This window comes from Astatotilapia calliptera, chromosome 8, assembly GCF_964374335.1.
Source record: "Astatotilapia calliptera chromosome 8, fAstCal68.1, whole genome shotgun sequence".
Classification (NCBI taxonomy): Eukaryota; Metazoa; Chordata; class Actinopteri; order Cichliformes; family Cichlidae; genus Astatotilapia; species Astatotilapia calliptera.
Genome location: NC_137429.1, coordinates 27,265,867 through 27,285,496, shown reverse-complemented (window position 1 = coordinate 27,285,496; position 19,630 = coordinate 27,265,867). Strand labels below are relative to the sequence as shown.

The following is a 19,630-nucleotide window of genomic DNA, read 5'->3' as shown; positions in this document are numbered from 1 at the left end:
AGCTAACTAGCTGCTAGCCTTAGTTTTCTGTTTACCTCTAGAATATTCAAATCTTTTTGCAAAAAATCCACATTTACCAAAATGCTGAAATGTTAAAAGTGAATGTTGAGTGAATGTTTCTGCCACAACAGGGAGCTTAATAGCCAAACAAATATATTTCCTTAATAAATAACAAAAAAAAGTTTGCTAGCAGCAGCTGAGATCAACTGTAACATTTAAAATTTGCTTTAAGAATGCACTTGTATTCAATATTCAGCCCAGTATGATTAATCAGAAATGTCCCTAAAGATCACCACGTTATTTTTGGTAAAAGTAACTTCACCTCTTCACTCTGAAGCTAATTCAGCTAATGCAAAGTGAAGTGCTGTGTTGTTTGTTGGGCCATAAATTCAAATTCAAATTTTATTTGTCACGTACACAGTCATACACAGTACGATATGTAGTGAAATGCTTGGACAACTGCTCGTGACCTAAAGAAAACAAAAAAGGAAAAGGCTATGAATAAGATAGGAAATAAATATGAAAAATTAAAAAGGGTAAATTTAACTAGGAAGGAATAAAATATAAATTAAGGTTAAAAATGAAATAACTGTACAACACAAATTAGAATGAAGGGTAAGATCTCACTCGGCCAGCTCGGATCCGGAGTTAAAAACTTCGAATTGTGAGTACATTGTATACCAATAGAAACAAGAGTGTCACTGTCATACCTAATGTACCCAATGGTGATGATTTTGCCGATTTAGAAACGCTGAAAACTAACTTAAAAAACAAAGATAAAGAAAAAGTGGTCGGAGCAGTCGTGACGGCAGCCGACCTCTTTCTTTCATTCATAAATGGGACATCTCAGTGTGGATCCAACTCGGTTGAACTTGTATAAGCCACGCTGTTAATGGGTGCTGTTTTCCCCCCTCTCTCTCCATTTGTCAGCTGCTTGACAACATTTTGTTGATTCATTGCAAAATTTACATCACGTGTGTCACTTTTTGGGTCGCATTGTACTTTTGTAGGTGTAACGCTGAATATACACGGGACTTGGCGGGTACTGACTACAGGAGGGATGCTGCACAAACTGAAAAGCCAACCTGCTTCTTACACACGCAGAATGATTGTAAAACCTGCATTTAAATTTGTGAATAAAATTTTTAAAATTTTTCAGTTATAATAATGTGCTGTTTCATGCCTACTGTGACGTGGAAACCACATGTAACACACTGAATCTGTGTAACTGTTGACTGTCTTACTGCTGTTTTTAATCACATCAGCACTGGCCCTGCAGCTAACTAATATTTTAAGGATACATTTGGTAACAAGATCAGCATTTTGGGCACAAAATTTACTAAAAAGTGTGCGAATTGGAAAGTCATAGAAGTATGGATACATTTTAAAAATTGTGTAACTTGAAGCTTTGAATAATGGCCAGAGCAGAGGTTGCACTACAAAGGCAACTTTGTGTCAAACTAATCCCTATAGTATGATAAAGTTAAGTATTTAAATTGCCTGGCAACATGACCTGGAGCTACACCACTGAATCTGCCATTTTTTATTTCACTTCTGGAGCAATAACTTCTTACAGTTATGTCCTGCTAAAGCTACTGCAGCCATGTTTCTCATAAACAAATGGAAGCTTTAACTACACATGAAGTAATCATTTACAGTTGGCATCAAGTGTGTGTTGCTGCATGCTGATTGGCACGGTTACCCCTAAAAACAGGGAAGTCTTCAGTGTTTCATTTCAACTAAGATGTTTTATTGATAATGCATTTGTCAAAACAAAAACAATAGTTCCAAATAAATATTTGTGTCGTTCAGTTGAGTTCACTGCTTTTCACTGAGAGCTATCATAGTAGCAACCGCTGCTATGGTCCTGGCTCAACTGCAGTGAATGCCCCCACTTTCTTAGCCATATATGGTCACTTTTGGCTCCAGAAAATATAGATCTGGCTAAAATATTAAACTGTAGTCTTCAAAGTAAATACCAATGCATTACATCAGAACGGGCATGTCCATCCTTCATATTCAGTCAAAAATGCATAAACTGCACTTGCTGTGTAAAGCTCTAAGCACTACCAAAACAAGCCCTCCTACGCTTGATCAATACACCAGAAACAACTGTACCTGTGACTTTGTTAAACTTCCTTTTAATCACATTTCAATGCATCCAATTCATAATTAAGAGAATGTCCTAAATTTGAATGCTATGGTTGACTGATTGGAATTTTCTTAAAATATCTTTACAGTTCAACCAACTGTAAATTTAAGGGTTTCTACAGGTGATCCAGTATACCTGTACACCTTTTCATAAACATAAATGTCACATTCAGACTGGAAATGTGTGAGCCAGTGTGTTTGTTCCTTTAGGAAAACTGTAAAAGGACATTTCCACTGCCTTCCTTGGACAATTTAATGTGAGGAATGCTTTCTGAAGCCTTTAACAAAACTTAACATGCCTCACCTCCACCCCAGATGTCCCCATCGTTCCATCAAAAATTTTAAAAAACTGAGACTGTGAGTTTGCATCATTTGCCCAGCAGAAAAGGCGTTTACTCAAAGAAATACAAACTAGGAGATTGTGTTTTAAATAAATTTATAAAAAAAAAAGAAAGAAAAAAAAAGAAGCATTTTTCCACTGAAGCAGAACAAACACCTATCACTTGCTTTTCTTTGTGTAACATAGAATACAATCTGAATAGACTTTTTTTAGTAGCCTGAAAGGAGTAAAAGAATCCAGCCAACAGACTGCCAACTTCAACACAAAGGTAACAAAAAACAGCCAATAATGACAGGAAAACAAAACAAAGGAAAACTAGAAATATACAAATTAAAAAATGCAATTTAAAAAAAAAAAAGAAAAAAGAAGAAAGAACTAGAGGTTAAGTGCAGCACTGGTCAGAATCAGTGTAGATCCAGTCAAAATTTTCTTCAGTTCCATAGTCGGATAATCTGCTCAGGTACATTGTTTCTAGAACCATAACATGCAAGCTCAATGAAGCATACGGTCAAATACACATGGGAATATATTTTTAACTCTTAGGCTATTTGTAAAATATGAAAATTCTGTAGATGTGCAGTGATTAAAGGAATTTAATTTGCATGAATGAGCAGAAAAACAGGCATTAACTCCATAGTGTTTTCAATAAAAGGAAAAAAAAATTGGAGACTACATTCATTTCACCGAACAGAGCCCACATACAAAAACAGCAATATTAAAAAAAATAAATTATTAAAAAAACACAAACAAACAAAAAGAAAAATAATGTTGTAATGACGCCACTTATAGCTTTAGTTATCTTATTACTAGATAGTATCTGTGCCTCGGGAAATGGAGAAAGACTCAAAATATCCAAAGATACACTTGTACAACAGAATACTGCATATCTACTCACAACTGGGTTAGCTAGGTCGACATGGAGGCTAGCTGCCGAAGATGGGAATGTCCACACGTACACACACACACTTCCCCTTGTGGAATACACTACTGGTGAGATCACTTGTTTGCTGTTTCTATCTGACACACAGTTAAGCGCTTGTCTGTAATGCTACCAGGATAAGACTCCTTGTCTTCTTTGGGTGAGTTTTGGGACTCATTGTTGCTAAAATACAAAAAAAGAAAAGAAAAAAAAAGCCTCTTTTTTTCCTTTAATGTGGATTTTCAAATCTTTTTTCCTTTCTGTGCTTCCTCTCGCCATCTGGGTCTCAAACATTGGGCATTTACAGTCGTCAGTAACTCTCTCAATTCCATTTTTAGGTTTGGTCTTTTAGTTTTTGCATCACGTTTCGTGGTCGGAAATACATGGAGGAGAGGTCGAGAAGAGTTTGCACATTCTGTAGTCCTTCGCTTTTTGGCACCTTGGAGTAAGATAATGACACCAGGTCAGATGTGTGGCTCAATGCGTACAGGAGAGCAGGGGTCAGGATGCAGATGGGAGCCGTTGGGAGCGGGCGGGCTACTTGTCGCCGACCTGCTCACTGACCCCTCCTTCTCCCGCTCTGTCCGTGGTGCCGTTGTTGCGGTTGGCAGCCGCTGCTTCGTTCTCCTCTTCCTCCATTTTCACCCTCTTTGTCTCAGGCTGGTCTTGCAGTTCTCCGTTCTGCCTTTTAGTGGGGAGGGAAGCTGAGGCTGAAGCGTGAGTTGCCAGGAGATGCAGAGGGTTTGCAACAGCTGGTGGGAAAGAAGAGAAGATGAATAAGGTTCAATATGGAGTGTTATAGTCCTGTATTTCAAATTAGTTTAGGAACTTCCAAAACAAACTGAAGCCATCAAGAATGTGAAGAAACAACTGCTGGACTTAACATCCAAAACATCTATGCTGAGGAGATATCAGCTCTGGTTAATACAGGCCTGCACTGTACTTTACTACAATAAAAATGCAATACCAATTCCTACCACAAGGTGGTACAAATAATACATGTAGCATTCACACTGGCTAGAACCCAAAATGAGAAGAGGAAGACATGATCGAGGCAGAAGGAGCACTGATACTGATGTGGAAGGTATCACCAAACAATGGCAGAAGCTCCTGAAAGGCGACTCTTATCACCACTTCTAGAAGGAGTCAAGCTCAGAGAGTTACACAGAGAGAAAATGATCCAAACTAGGACCAAGACAAAGAATGAATTCTTCCTTGTACTCTGGTAAGATCAGAGCTATTAATAATAATGATAATAACAATAATACTTCCCAAGTAGTAACAGCTCATCAACGCCCCAGAGTTATGCAAACTGTCAGAATCCTTGTAGCACAGTAGCAGCACTCTTTCACTTTAGTTTAGTAATAACCCCTGACAGGAGCCTCAAACTCGCAGGACCTCAACACCTTCTTTGAGCTTCAAACCTTCTTTGCTCGGTTTGAAGCCACCCCTCCCCCACAGCCCTTGTCAAGTATGCCAATGACAACACTATGGTTCAGCTCATCTCTGATGGAGATGAGACAGTGTACAGGGTGAAGGTAGAGAACTTGTCCCACTGGTGCTCAGAAAACAACCTGACACTGAACGTCCTTAAAACAAAAGAACTCATAATGGACTTCAGGAGGCACAGACAGGTCCACTCCCCTCTCACTATAAACAGAGAACAGGTGGAATCTGTCTCCACCTTCAGGTTTCTTTATCATCACCCTGTTAAAGAAGGCCCACCAGCAGCTGCACTTCATCTGTGTCCCGAGGAACGACAACCTGGACCAGAAGCTGCTGCTGGCCTTCTACCGCTCCTCAGTAGAGCTCTCCATTGAGAACAGGAAGGCTGTGCAGCGGGTAATTAACACCACCCCCCAAAAAAAAAACAAAAAAAAAATCACTGGCTGTCCTCTGCCACCACTGGAGGCCATCACCTCCTGTCTTAAGAAAAGCATTACTACCACCACCTGTTTGACCTGTTGCCCTCTGGTCAGGGACTCAGGTCAGTGAGGTCCCCCACCTCCAGACTCACAAACAGCCTCTTCTCCTGGGCCAATCAGACTGTTAACAAACACTAAAGTGCTTTACAAACCTGAACATTACAGCTAACAGCTAGATTTCCCCATTTCAGCGCAGCTAGCCAGACAGCCAACAGCCACTTACTGCTAGAGACACAGACAGTGGGCAGTATGTTCTCGGCTTTAACATAAAACTCATTGTTGCAGCCTAGGGCAGCACAAAAGTGACCCCTTCAAACTGATTTCTAGTTTTAGTGTCGTTATTTTACTCCCAGTAATTGATTCTGTCACTGGTTAGCTAACATAAACTAATGTAAGCCTATTAGCTGCAACTAACCAAACAATCACATGACGTCATGCTGACAGAACATGGCGCTAAACATGTTTATAAAACTTTAAGCCTTATTTCTTAAACCCAGCTTCACAGACAGAGTTACATCTATGTCAGAGAGCAGAGCTCCATGATGATAATTAGCCTGTATGTGTGTATTGTTTCATGTCCTATTTCACAGTAAATGCGCTCTTTATTTATTAGAACCACTTCCACTAATTCCATAATGCTCCATTTATATTAATTAGATTTCCATTAATTACATTTTTTGGATGGTAGCTCTTGTTCGTTGTAGTCTCTTTATTAATAGGTTCTAAACTATATTTCACCTCGCGATCTGTAATGCAGTTATCGAAATCATTTGTAAAATGAACAAATAATCTTAAATACTCACTAAAACTTACAACTGGTAAAATTAGTTGAAAAATTTAAAAAGTTAACTTTTTCACTGTTATATGCAGGATGGTCTCAAAATCTTCCCGTGATATCGTTGAAAAGTATTGTTACAGCTTCATAATAACTAGTGAGAGGTGACAGGCAGGGTACAAGGAAGCATGTTGACAAATCTATCATGATGCCATCCCTGCAAAAACCCAGTAGAGTTACCAATTAACCCAACATGCGTGTCTTTGAGGTGCACTAGAGCATACCGACAATTACAAAAGCCAGGCATGTACAACAGCAACGGAAATGACCCTGCTGGTTAACGTTGGTTGTAAAACATGTCAAACTGAAGTGGACTCACATTAGTCACAAGGTAAGAGAGACTGTAGATCATTGAAGCTAGGTTATATGGCAATGTTTGGAGATCCTCAACATAGCATCTCCATCTTCTGGCTACATAAGGTTTACATCACTACGATTGCAATATATACAGCAAGGTGCTCAAACATGCCTTCAGATCATTTACTTCAAATGGAACAAGTGTGAATCTGTGTTGTTTTTGAGTCAGCATGTTCATATAATAATTTGTGCTCCAATTCTACTTACAAGCACCATAATTAGCAGAGATCTTTGTATACCATTGGTATCAATATAGACCTAAACTCAATCTGATCATTTACTTTACAGGGAGGATTGCTGCAATCGTTTCTACTATGCATGTTTCTCCAGTACAGGCTGAGATGATTGAAATCTCAGTGGCATACTACAGAAGTAGTTGTTAGGTAGGTGTTAATGATGGTGATTAACTTTCTCTGTTAAGCTGGGCTTTTTGCTTTGGGCTCTATGCACCCTCATAAAAAGAGGCATTACTGTCATGTGATTATTCTTCTCCGAACAAATGATCCAGGTGAGTGAGTCTTATTCCAATCAGACAGTATCAGATCAGCATAATAAAATGATGATAAACATCATCAACAACCTATAAACTACCTGGAAAGAAAAAGTGGATTTGGTGCACAGAGCTATAAAATAACCTTTTTAAAATAACTGAAGGTGAATGTTATGAAGGTTATTCTCCTAAAGCCCAATAAAGGAGAGGTGTGGAAAACTGCTTTTGTTTGGTGGCAGATCAAAGAGAAATCAATTGAATTGATTGAACAGCTATCCTTGGTAACAAATTGCCTCCAAATACAACTAAGCAATTTTCTAATCTGTATCCTACTACCTGCAATTCCAGCAATTTAAAATGAGACCTACTGGTAGATTACCATCAAGTATAAACAACATATACACCTTTTCATCATCACAAACTGATTACATGAATTCCAGTGAATGCACAGTTGTGCTTGAGGTACAGCTTAACAACTTGCACATATAAAATGTGTTTGTCCAACACAGACACATGCTGACCATAAAAGAATTTGTTTAAACCAAAGCTCTGAACATAGCCTGCTCTCAACCAGGTTATTTGTTAAGAATAAGTTACCAGTCAGTCTCAGATATGAAGCATCCTCCTACATGACAAGGAATGGTGGAAGAAGCACTCAGATACTTAGGACTAATGGTAGAGGCAGGCCTTTATTCCTATTTTCACCTGGTTTCTAGTTCAAACCTTCACTTCCACCAACCATGCTGTAGGTTTTTTAAAACTGGCCTTTATTAATGAAGTGCTGGTTTGACTGTGTGTGTGTCCGACTCACCTGTGCTAGCGGCAGTACTAATGGGGACCAGATGGGTCCCATTCTGTGTGATGGCCTTTATTGGGAGTTGGTGCTGACCGAGCGGAGCTTGTTGCACGATGGTAACCGTAGTCAGAGGAGCAGCTTGAGAGCTCTGGATGATACGACTGACTCCACCTATGGAGGAGGCTGTAATGGATGGGACCGGCTCCACTTTTACTGCACACAAAAATATCAAAAATTAGACATGCTCATAGAATCAAAAACAAACCAAAACAACAACAAAAAGAGCACCACCTTTGATCTCCTTGTGCTCTCCGCTTCCATTCTCCTGAGGTTCGCTGCTCACTGCAGAAGCAGGCTGTCCACCAACAGTTGCCATGGTGACAGCTGGGATCTGGTGAACAACATGCACAGTCTGCATGACAGGGGCAGAGCTAACTGTAGTCGTAACAATGGCTGGTGTGGCCATGGCATAGGTCACAGGCTTCATGGTCGTTTGAGGCATCTGGCGCTGCACAGCGATCAATACTGGCTGATTGCTGAGAGGGGAGCCTGTCAAACGGTGTGATAAAGGTTAAAGCAGATGTCATTCACTCAGATAAAGATGTGCAGGAGCACACAAACACTGTACACTGTCACAGAAAAGGGTTTAATATGGGGTGGTGGTGGTACTGCAGTCTTTTTTGTCACGAAAAACTGAAAAATGTGAATGCATCTGTTAAGGCCCACATGTGATCACTCTGCACACACTAGATGTTATATGGTTCATAAAAAGGTAAAAACCTAAACCCAATGTTTTACCTGGGGAGTTCTGTGCAAAGCGGGCCTCTTGGATGACGGCGAGTTTGGGCTGGATTGTTGTGGCTTGGGTTGGGGCTGGTGGTGGAGTTGGCTCTGGCTCCATGGGGACTGGGGAGCCCTCTCTGGACAGGCTGTCTGGGGTCTGGACCCCACTAGAGTGGGCTGACAGTGCCCCAGTGTGGCTTGGAGAAGCTGGAGCACTCCTGGAAAAGTAAAAGTAAAGTACAGTTTTCATCCCAGCCAGAAAAAAAACACACTATATAACTGTACAGGAAACTTTTTACAGTCATGTATGCGTAGCATCAAGATGCTTTACCTGGAGGACAATGGCCCCACAGGGGTCCTGAAGCAGGGCACACCCCTGGGCCTGCGCTTCCTGAAGGCTTGTTCTATCAGCTTGCCTTCAGAGGCGGGGTCGATCCTCCAGAATGAGCCTTTACCTGGTTCTTCCTGAGACCGAGCCACTTTGATGAAATACCGGTTCAGAGACAGGTTGTGGCGAATTGAATTCTACAGAATCAAAATTAAATAAAATTAAGAACTTTAATTAAACTGAAGATTTTGTTGGGGTATCCATGTTTGATAATGCATAACACGCCCATGTTGTTGTACAGGATGATTTTAGCTTGGTGTAAACTGCAATTAGATTTTCCATTTTATTGCGACAGTAACACAGTTTTTAGTCACTTTGAGGCGCATTTGTCAAACCTCACCCATGTGTGTAAATATCAGCATTTTACTGTTAAATCCTGCATCCTGTCAATGAAAAAAAAAAGTCACTCAGTCAAAGTTCAGAGCATAAATTAGATCCATGTATTAAATCAACTGGGGCATCTTCATACAATAGAAATCAGAGGTGTACTTTCAGCTTTAGACAACACAATACAACAAAACCCCCAAACATGCCTCTCGTGTTCATTAACACTGAGGACATAGCCATACTCTGTATGAGCGCTTCATTGTTCCTCCTAGTTCATTGTCTTGTAACGTCTGAGCAGAAAAGCTGCAGCATCTGGCTCTCAATGCTAATTAAAACACACTAGTATGCTGCAGACGACAGGTAACAGCGGAAGACACGTCAACATAAAAAGACACGCGTTTGTAACTGTTTGTATAAGAGTACTGTGTTGTATTGAACTGAACATCAGTGAAAATACATTTAAATTAGGTGAATGACACCCGTTGCCTCCCTTTTAAATGCACCCCTGCATGTTGCTGCTCTCACCAGTGCAGGAGACTGAGGACAGCTGTTGTTAGCTTGCAACATAGATTGCTTGTTTAGTTTAACAGAAATCTGATGTGAACTATTTTCACATCGCCTTGATTTTCACTTTGTCTTAATTCAGTGACGTTATAGTACAGCCTCTTTGCCCTTTGTCACATGTGTTTTAAAGAGGAAAGGCTGAGCTCAACCATGAACTACACTCAGTGGCAGTCGTAGCCTGTTTTGCTGCCCCCCCCCCACAAAACATATTAAGGATTGTACATTAACATAAAACTGTTGTCGAAATTCACCACACACACACACACACACACACACACACACACACACACACACACACACACACACGAAGAGAGAGAGAGTATGCATTGTATGCAAACGGCTACCAAACAGCCATCATAATTCGTCATACAATGAGAACAGGACAAATCAACAATTGACAAGGACTAATTAATATTAAAATCTGTAACATAATGTTTGGAGTTTAGTCTGTTACTATTTTTACCATTTCTCTTTGGAGCAACTGTAACCCACATAATTTCCTTAGGGATTAATAAAGTATTCTGACTCTGACTCTGATTGTTTCAGGATGACCTGCCATTATCCAATGACACATCTGCTTACCTGCATCTTTCGCTCGTTTCTCCTCCTCTTCTCTTTTTTCTAAACTGAGCACCAGATGGCTTTGAACTTTTCTTGTCCATCTTCCATTGGTTTTAGTTTTGCACTCCAGTATGAACACCCATCCCTCAACCCGAGGATCACCACAGCATAACCTAACAGACCTACACCTTAGTTCACAGATTCACTTTGTCTAAGGTGTATTTCTGGGATTTCACACAACCCAGGATTCAAATCATGAATACATAATTTACAACATTATGAATGAAATGTGCTCTGTTTGGAAGCAGCCGCCCCCCTCCCCTTTTGACGGGTTGTGTGTGAGACTTTAAATCATCAAACCGTAAATTATAAATTTTAAATTGTTATTGATCCCTTTACCCCGAGTCCTAAAGCGTATATTTATTTTCTTACTGTTCTTATATTTATTGTTTGTTTACTTGCACTGCTGTAACTGGAGCCTCGTCGTCTCGTCTCTACATACTGGACTGTGTGTAGCGGAGGTGACAATAAAGTTTACTTTGACTTCAGCAGCGAGCAGGCGCACCGAGGGCTCTCGCGCTCACTTTTCCAGAATAGAATTTCGAAAAAACATCGGTGCAAATTATAAGTCTGTATCATAATGTCTGGTGTTTTCGTGTTTGTTGTTTTGTTTTTCCATCCATTTGCTTCCGCTTCTCCTTTTCAGGGGCGCTGGAGCCTATCCCAGCTGTCATGGGGTGAGAGGCGCGGTACACCCTGGACAGGTCGCCAGTCTGTCGCAGGGCTAACACACAGAGACAGACAACCATTCGCACTCACTTTCACTCGCACATTCACACCTAGTGGCAATTTGGATTATCCGATTAACCTATCCCCACAAGCTGCATGTCTTTGGACAGTGGAGCCGGAGTACCCGGAGGGAACCCACGCAAACACGGGGAGAACATGCAAACTCCACACAGAAAGACCCCGGCCTGATGGTGGAATTGAACTCAGGACCTTCTTGCTGTGCGGCAACAGTGCTAACCACCAGCACGGTGGTTAGCACCATGCCGCCCAAGGTGTTTTGTTTTTATTTTGCGAGTTGGTTATTAGATGCTGCTCCAGCCAGCCAGAGAATCCCCCGCCGCCACGCCCTCTCCTCCCTGTGCCGCAAGCAGCAGGCGCACCTCGCAAACGAAGGGCACCCTTACTCCCAGCAAATGGGCGATAGAAAACCGATCGGTGCCTGTGCCATTCCCAATATGCGCTGGCTGATATCGGGGCAGCATGAGTACGAGCAATTTTTTTTTTTTTGCCGATGCCCGTGATGCCGCCCCAGGCAACCGCCTGTGTCGCCCGAATCAAAAACCACTACTGACTATACTGCTGATAGCCTGAACTTCACTGATGTTCTCAACCTTGTTGTCAGGGAAACCAATGCTAAATCTGGGCTAAATCTTATAACACACATGCTCATAAGCACATTTTACAAATCCTCATCCCGCAACATTAGTCGGCAACATCTCTTTATTTCTGCACCCCCCAACAACACACCAAAAACAAAACAGAAACCATTTATTAGTCAGGGTTTGCGTCACCCAGTTTACAGGTTCACTTACTAACTGTGATTAGTGGAAACACCGTCACTGGCCTGAATGAGCTAACAGCTGGCCATCTAACTTCGCCTGGGGCATCAGGTCATTGGTTGTATTGAACACTGCTTCCATTCCCCAACAGTTATACAAGGTTTGCTGGGATTCTCAGCAATGTGTACATTTTAAAAAGGGATACATTTCACTTTTCAAAATGTACACATTGCTGAGGCCCTAAAACAAGAAATATTTGAAACTGAATCAAACAGAACTACTAGATGAAGAAAGTAGACCGGTGTACTGGGAGGCTAGGTGTAAGAGAAAGCAAAAGGCCTTCTGTTATTTGTATGCGAGTCTGGAGACTAAGGAAGGACAAAAGGACTAGTACTGGCTAGGCAGAGAGATACAGCTGGAAAGGATGTGCAGCAGACTGGGATGATTAGGGATACAAATGGAATGAGATGTAAATGTAATTAACAAGTGAAGACGTAGAGAGTACTTTGTGGAGCTCATGAATGTAGAAAATGAGAGAGAGTAGGACAGATCGAGCAAAGTTAATGAATCAGAGAGTGTGTAGCGGTGAAGAGGAAGTGAGGGCAGTTAGAAAGAGGACAAAGAGTGGGAAAGCAGTTGGTCCAGATGGCATACCTGTGGAGGTATGCAGCTCTGCCAAGTCAACTTCCCTCTAAGAGAGAGGGAAGTTGACTTTTCAACCAGACTGACGTTTAACACAATTCTGGAGAGAGAGGATTGCCCGAGCAATGGAGAAGACGTGTACTGGTACCGATTGTGATGTGCTACTACAGAGAGATAAAGCTGAACCATAAAGCTATGGGAAAGAGATGCTGAAACTAGGTGCGAAGAGTGAGCAGAAGTACAGCTTTAAGCTAAGAAAGTAAACTACAGATGCAAGGTTGGCTTTGAGAGTGCTGATAGAGAAGTACACAGAACGCCAGAATAAGTCACATTGTGTCTTTGTGGATCTAGAGAAAGCATATGATAGGGTTTCAAGAGAGGAACTGTGGTACTACATGAGGAAGTTGGGGGTGGCTGAAAAGTATACAGGGTGGTACAAGACACGTATGAGGACAACATCAGGGATTAGCTCTGAGCCCTTTCCTGTTATCAATGGTAATAGACAGAAGATGAGCATCGATGAACAGATAAGGAGGCAGGAGTCTCAATTGACTATAGTCAAATTGACTATAGTCTCAATTGACTATAGTCTCAATTGACTATAGTCTCAATTGACTATAGTCAATTGAGACTATAGTTTGCAGATGACATTGTTATCTGTAGTGAAAAGTCACTAGAAGGGATGTGAATGAGCTACACAGGTGGAAATGTGAACGTGCAAAGAGCAGAGGTAATGCAGACAAAGGGGTTTCATACCTTTGATCAACCATCCAAAGCAACAGACAATGCAGAAGACAGGTGAAGGAGAGTGCAGGCATGCTGGGGTGGATGAAAAGGAATATCAGGTATGATTTGTGAATGAAGGATAGCAGCAAAAGTGAAAGGGAAGTGAAAACCACTATGATGTATGGTTTCAGATGAAGACACTAACAAAAAGACCAAGGAATTGTTGGAGGTGGCAGAGCTGCAGATATTAAGATTTTCACTGGGAATGACCAGAATGGACAAGATTAGAAATGAATACTTCAGGCAGACAGCTCAGGTTGAGTGGTTTGGAGGAAACAACTGGAGAGACAAGGCTGAGCTGTATTTAGCATGTGCAGAGGAGGGATAGTGAATATACTGGACAAAGGATGTTGAAAATGGAACTGCCAGGCAGAAGGAAAAGAGGAAGACCACAGAGAAGATTCGTGGATGTAGTGACGGAGGGTTGGTTTGACAGAGGAGATACTAGAGAGTAAGATGAAGCCAGATAAGATGTTTTGTGGACCTGGAAATAAGAATAACAGATCCTGCGAGATAATTACATTAAAACTATGGCCCTTTCCATTTACAAACATTATGGGGGTAGAATAACACAAATACAATAAAATAATGAAGTTCAGATGTCTATATTGTGTATATGCAGCTTGTTAAGCTAGATCTTAGTGAAACCACTGAATGAAGCGGCAGCTATGCATCAGATAGTGATGGATATGTGGGTATAGAGCAGGGCGATATGGCCAAAAATATTTATCACGATATATATTTGAAAATTTGCGATAACGATATAACTGACGATATAATTAATGCGAGACAAAATACAACTCCACAACAACAACCTTCCATTTATTTTCACTTAAACAAGAAGCTGGTTTTTATGTACATTAAAGCTTTATAAAAATGTAACAGTGCAAATGCAAATTCCTTGCTGAAAGTTTAACCAAAAGGCATTTCCAGTAGAAATGGGCTGACATATCCTGAGCATAACCATGTATAATATCCACTGAAGTTAAAAAGAGGTGCTTTGCAACATTAAACTGCAGTGTGCAGTATGTATTTTTCGGACCATAAAGTGCACGGGATTATAAGGCACATTAAGCGAAACAAAGCAGTCAGATAAATCAAACTTTATTAAACTCATTCTTCTTGCTTCCTCCACTTCTGTACCATTGATTCATTAATGTTGAATTCTCTGGTAGCTGCTCTATTCCCATGTTGTTGCAGTATATTAATGACTAACCTCGTATTGTGGATGGATTATCTCAGTTGTTCTCCTGACTGAAGTTTGGTCCGTTTACAGCATCCTGCCATGCGATTGCATTTGTCTCTAACCATGAAGAACCTTCACGTTAACTTTTATAAGTGGAAAAGTGTTAGTGTTCGTCCTCCAGCTTCACTGTTTATGTTATGCTAACATAGCTGTGTCGCTAGCGATCACGTAGCACATCATTATATACCAGCTAGCCAAACTTCAGTAACCCTACAAACGTCACTGCTGTTTAGTTTCCTGTCTTCATTTATGTTGGAAGTGATAGCAGAGCTGTACGTTTGAATTTTTTCAGAAATCTCTCAGTCAGAACATGCTATATCATGCTTAGGTAACTAGCGAAACTAGCGAGCTAACATCCGCTAGCTTCCTGCTAACTTCTAACTCCGTTAAATGTAATAAATTTTGTTTTCATGGATGCCTGGAAGTTAAACTTCATAGTTACACCTGGTAAAGCAGCAATGCTGATCGTTTTATTAAAGATGAAAGAATTTAGACAGTTTTTAACTCTCAGTGATGCTGCAGTGTTGTTTGACCTGAAGCATACAGAGTTTAGGACCCAGATTACTCCCAGATTTAAGAGCATCTCAGTCCGACAAATATGACAATAACAACGGCTGCTTGCATGTTCTGCAAAAAAATGTGCTTTGTTGTGTATCTGACGGACAAACACCAAACCAGTTCCACATCACGGAAGTTGCACCATTTTTACAAACCAATTCTGGTTCATCTGTTTAACTCAACAATCGGCCATGTGCGTATGAAAACAAAGGCACTGCGCATGCGCGTTTTACTCCCATTCTATCGCGATATTTCATTTTCCTATCGTTGCCTAACATTATACCGGTATTACCGTGAACGGTATAATATGGCCCAGCCCTATGTGGGTATTATTTTCACGATTTAGAAAATGTATACATGTTATTATACTTTATTCTAATCCACTCCTAATTCTCTCTAACACTACTGAAACTGCAGGTACTAGAAGGCACACTAAGAATACCTGTTTGAAGTGAAATTTTTTTTATTAGACTTGGGACCGTAAGCTTTACTGTGTAAATGGATCCAGTTTAACAGTTCAGAGCTCTAATGTGCAGGTGTCACATTATTAAGAAACAGCAACACAGAGCACAAACAGCAATAAAATGATTAACTGGAATTAAAATGTTTATTTTCCTGCTCTGTGCACTAAATCGCCAGATTTTCTGCCATTATTAATCATGTGTCCTTTTTACAGGAGTGTTGCATTTTACCGGTGTATTTTCTATGTTCGTTATGGATTTTTAATCAGCATTTGACAATCTCTCTGAAGTAGGTGGCACTCATAGGGACTATTATCTGTGGATAATAGTCATATGATCTGTGAAATGCCCCCTTTAGATTGGTTACATGCTGCCAAGACCATCTTTCATGTGATTACACAGGTGATAAGGGTAGGTTCCAGATAGGAACGATACCCTAGGTATGTTGAACTCGCTTCATACTATAGGGTCAAGTGCTCCACAGCTAAAGCACATGGTAAAAGTGGACTTTATGGCAGACCCTCCGAATTAAATGAGAACACAGTAAGACAAAGTGTGAAAGTGTGTTTCCCCTCTGTGTTTCATCCCCATTTCCTTCTTATTTCAACAAATGAAAAATAGCTGCCCTAATTTATCACACACAATTTCCAACAGTGACCTCCTGAGATTCATCCAGAACTCAAATGGTTTAGAAGAAAAACATCCTGACATCATGGTGAAGCTGTGAACAGTGAATAATCTAATAATAAATGTCTGCTGAAATGAAAGCTCAGCTCCAATTTCACTTTATGATGCCCAAGTATAGTAACAATACAGTTATTTTGTTGCTTGATGGTTAAGCAAAAACTGCTTTTTGTTTATTCTATGCAGGTTAATCATCAGAATGCCAAAAGTCATTGGTGAAAACATGTAGCTCCTTGGTGAACAAACTATAAGATCTGGTATAACACTCATGCACTTGCACACCCTAACTGAATGTCAGGCAAACTACCCACGCTTACCAATGCTGAGAAAGGAAAATAATTGCAATCTTGAGTGACTGATATGTGGAAGCTCAATAATGGGGCTCACTCTCCACGACAAACAGGGATGCTTCCCTACTGCATCTGGTCCTCCATCACTGGGTCATGCTGTGGGGGACAGACTATCCATCTGTACCTCACAATTACATAAATGTATTCTGTTTTAACTTAAACCCTTGTATTTCATTTCTAACTATTCTGAACTACAGTGGTTTAGCTGGAATGGTGAATAAATAAGTTTATGAAGCTCTTCAGCCAATAATTAGATTAAAAAAAACAAACTGTTACCAACTCAAGTCTGTATTACTATTCAATCGCAAGCACACCATTATTACTAGTATTATCAGTATTATAACCAAACTGACCTGCCAGCCTTTGTCTGCTGTTCTGTAGTAGGGGTAGTTCTTGGTGATGTGGGTGTATATTCCGTTCAGTGTTAGCTGTTTGTCCGGAGCCATGGTGATAGCTTGAACTATTAGCTGTGCATATGAATATGGAGGTTTGGAGTCATCCTGCAGGAGACATAAAGTGAAGTTTATTACACAGGAAATGTGTGTCAAAAGCACACATATGCACACTGACACAGAGGGTTTGTACTCTAAAGTCTATGCTGCTACTGCAAACATTGGGCAATTTTTAGACTTCAATGAGTAACAGTGATATTCAGAGTCCTCAAATCCACTGAGACTTCTCTGAAGTCTGCTGCCTTCATCACGCACGGTTCTTCTCAGACATTTAGTCTGAATCCATTTCGAAATCAAGCAGATAGACTAACTGTAAGCACTCACCCCTTCCTGCCCTGTTCACATTATGCATTTCCTCTCACCTTTGGACTGTCTTCACCTGAGGCCTCCTTGTCGTTTTCTGATTGGGAGCTGTCTCCTATAAGATCGGAGGTCAGAATGCGAGATGTCCTGTAGCTGGACAGTCCTGCCCCACGTGGACTTGATGGGCAAGAATTTGCTGCACTGTGAAAGATATTTAAAATGTGTCTTGATTTGAGATTGGAAAAAAGCCACAGTTTTCTAATCTGCTTACATACAACTAAGCAGTCCTACCTGATGGTTCCAGTAGGTGAAGGCAGCGGGCTCATGAGGTGTGCAATGTTGTCAGGAATGTTGATGGTCAGGGGGGAAATCTGGGGCTGGACAGGCTTGATCGGTGATTCTGGCACGTTCCTTGGCTCTTTCTTGTCATTGGACAGGGCTGTGAACGTTATTTTTATACTTGTGCTGGGAAAGCGGAAACAACACCTAAGAGAAGGAGAAAAGAACCAAAAAACTATTATACTATTTAAATGTGTGAAATAATTCTGCCAGTCAATCAAGTGCTTATTACAATGTTACTGCTCAGACCAGCTGGTGACAAGCAGGCCAAGGAGGTCCAACTACTGTGATTCAGTTTCACACTGTTTAAATAGGGACATCCTCCATTATATAACAGCTCGTGTCTAACATGAATAGCTTCCAGTGCATGGTTACATTCATACCCATAGATTTTTTTTTAATGTAAGCACATGAGCAGCACTGAGACAAATAATGACAGAGCAAAGGTTGGGAACATGAAGTCAAGCAAGTACTTAACTTGCCAACTTTAACTATGCACCTGGCGCTGGAACGCTGCATCATGAGTAAAACTAGTGTATAATAACTCTTTACCAGCCTTTTATTGTGAGGGAAAATACTGTAGCCTGTTCTGTATTATGTCAGAAACACCACCCACGCAAGTTTAATAGTTAGCCTGTGTTCCTGACATGGGAGAGACAGCTGTTGAGGGTTATAGCCCCAAACAAGAATTTTTTCGCTTTGTGAAATTCCAACGTAATTCTACTATAATTCGGCCATTTTGATGTTTCATACACATAGCTATTAGTACAAGCCAGCACTATGAACGTTATCAAATTTTAGGCTGTGCCAAGCCTCTCTGTAATTAGGCATATCCAAAACACGTGATACATATAAACAAATGCAACAATGAAGTAGAATACTAGCATCCACATGACGCACCGACTCTTAGCTGAATTATGACTATCTGACGTCTCACTGACGTAAGCAGCTCGCTAAACACAAGCCGAATAAACCAGCAATAAATAATCAGCGGTTATGAGTCGGGTTCAGTGCGCTTCCAGTAGTTACCTCTGCCATTATCGTGCATATCTGCGTGTCGGTTGACCATTTTTTCCTTTGGTCACACACACACACGAGCTGCACGTACCAGCTTAGTGTTGCTTGTCAGAGCACGTGCAACACCGCAGCGGGACAACAAAACAACAACACACGATTCCAGAAATAACTCGATTTTCCCCGCACTTTAAGCAAACTGGGAATATCAATCTTACATTCGCGGAAGCTGTAAAGGTGGAGCCCCTCTTCTCTGGAACACCCCATCAACAAACACCCCGTTTTTTCCAAGGCATCGGAGGTAGAATTCCCCCGTGCCGGTGCCATCTTCTCCTGCGGTAAATATTTCTAGGTGCCGGCGGGAGATGAAGCTGGAGTGTCCCATGCTGACGTCCACGGAGCCCTGCGAAGAGTTCCGGCCGATGGTCACGGACTTTTTCTTCATGAGATACTCGAATTCTCGGCCCTCCAGCCGGGCTACCGCCAACCCTGACATCCCGCTTACCACCGCCATCTTCTAAGATATCTGAAGGGGATTTAGAAATCTGTCTTAAGCGAAAATATATAAACAGTTGCAGGGAACCAAATAATTTTTTTAGGGGGACGGGTTGTGAAATAGAGGGGAACCCAATTTTATACTGTGGAGAATTTAGCTAGGAACGTGCCAGCCCGGGGACACAGCGGCTCCGACCCACCGCCGTGATGAAGAGGAAAAAAAGGCGTACCGACCAATCAAAAACGGCCAAACGGACGGAAGTACTGTGACAGACAATCTTTTCAACCAATGGGAA

The 19,630-nt window shown here is 41.1% G+C and overlaps 1 protein-coding gene across 1 annotated transcript; it reads right to left on the bottom strand.

Annotated features, from left to right (window-relative positions):
* Positions 1-2,570: 2,570 nt before the first annotated feature.
* foxk2a (forkhead box K2a) lies at positions 2,571-19,562 on the bottom strand. Its single transcript, XM_026177438.2, has 9 exons — positions 19,058-19,562; positions 17,778-17,972; positions 17,546-17,687; positions 17,085-17,231; positions 8,928-9,121; positions 8,612-8,814; positions 8,105-8,362; positions 7,829-8,026; positions 2,571-4,162 (listed from the first exon to the last, which is right to left on the bottom strand). Exons 1-9 carry the CDS (start codon positions 19,351-19,353, stop codon positions 3,948-3,950), a joined length of 1,848 nt encoding a protein of 615 aa, XP_026033223.1. The 5' UTR covers positions 19,354-19,562; the 3' UTR covers positions 2,571-3,947.
* Positions 19,563-19,630: the final 68 nt, after the last annotated feature.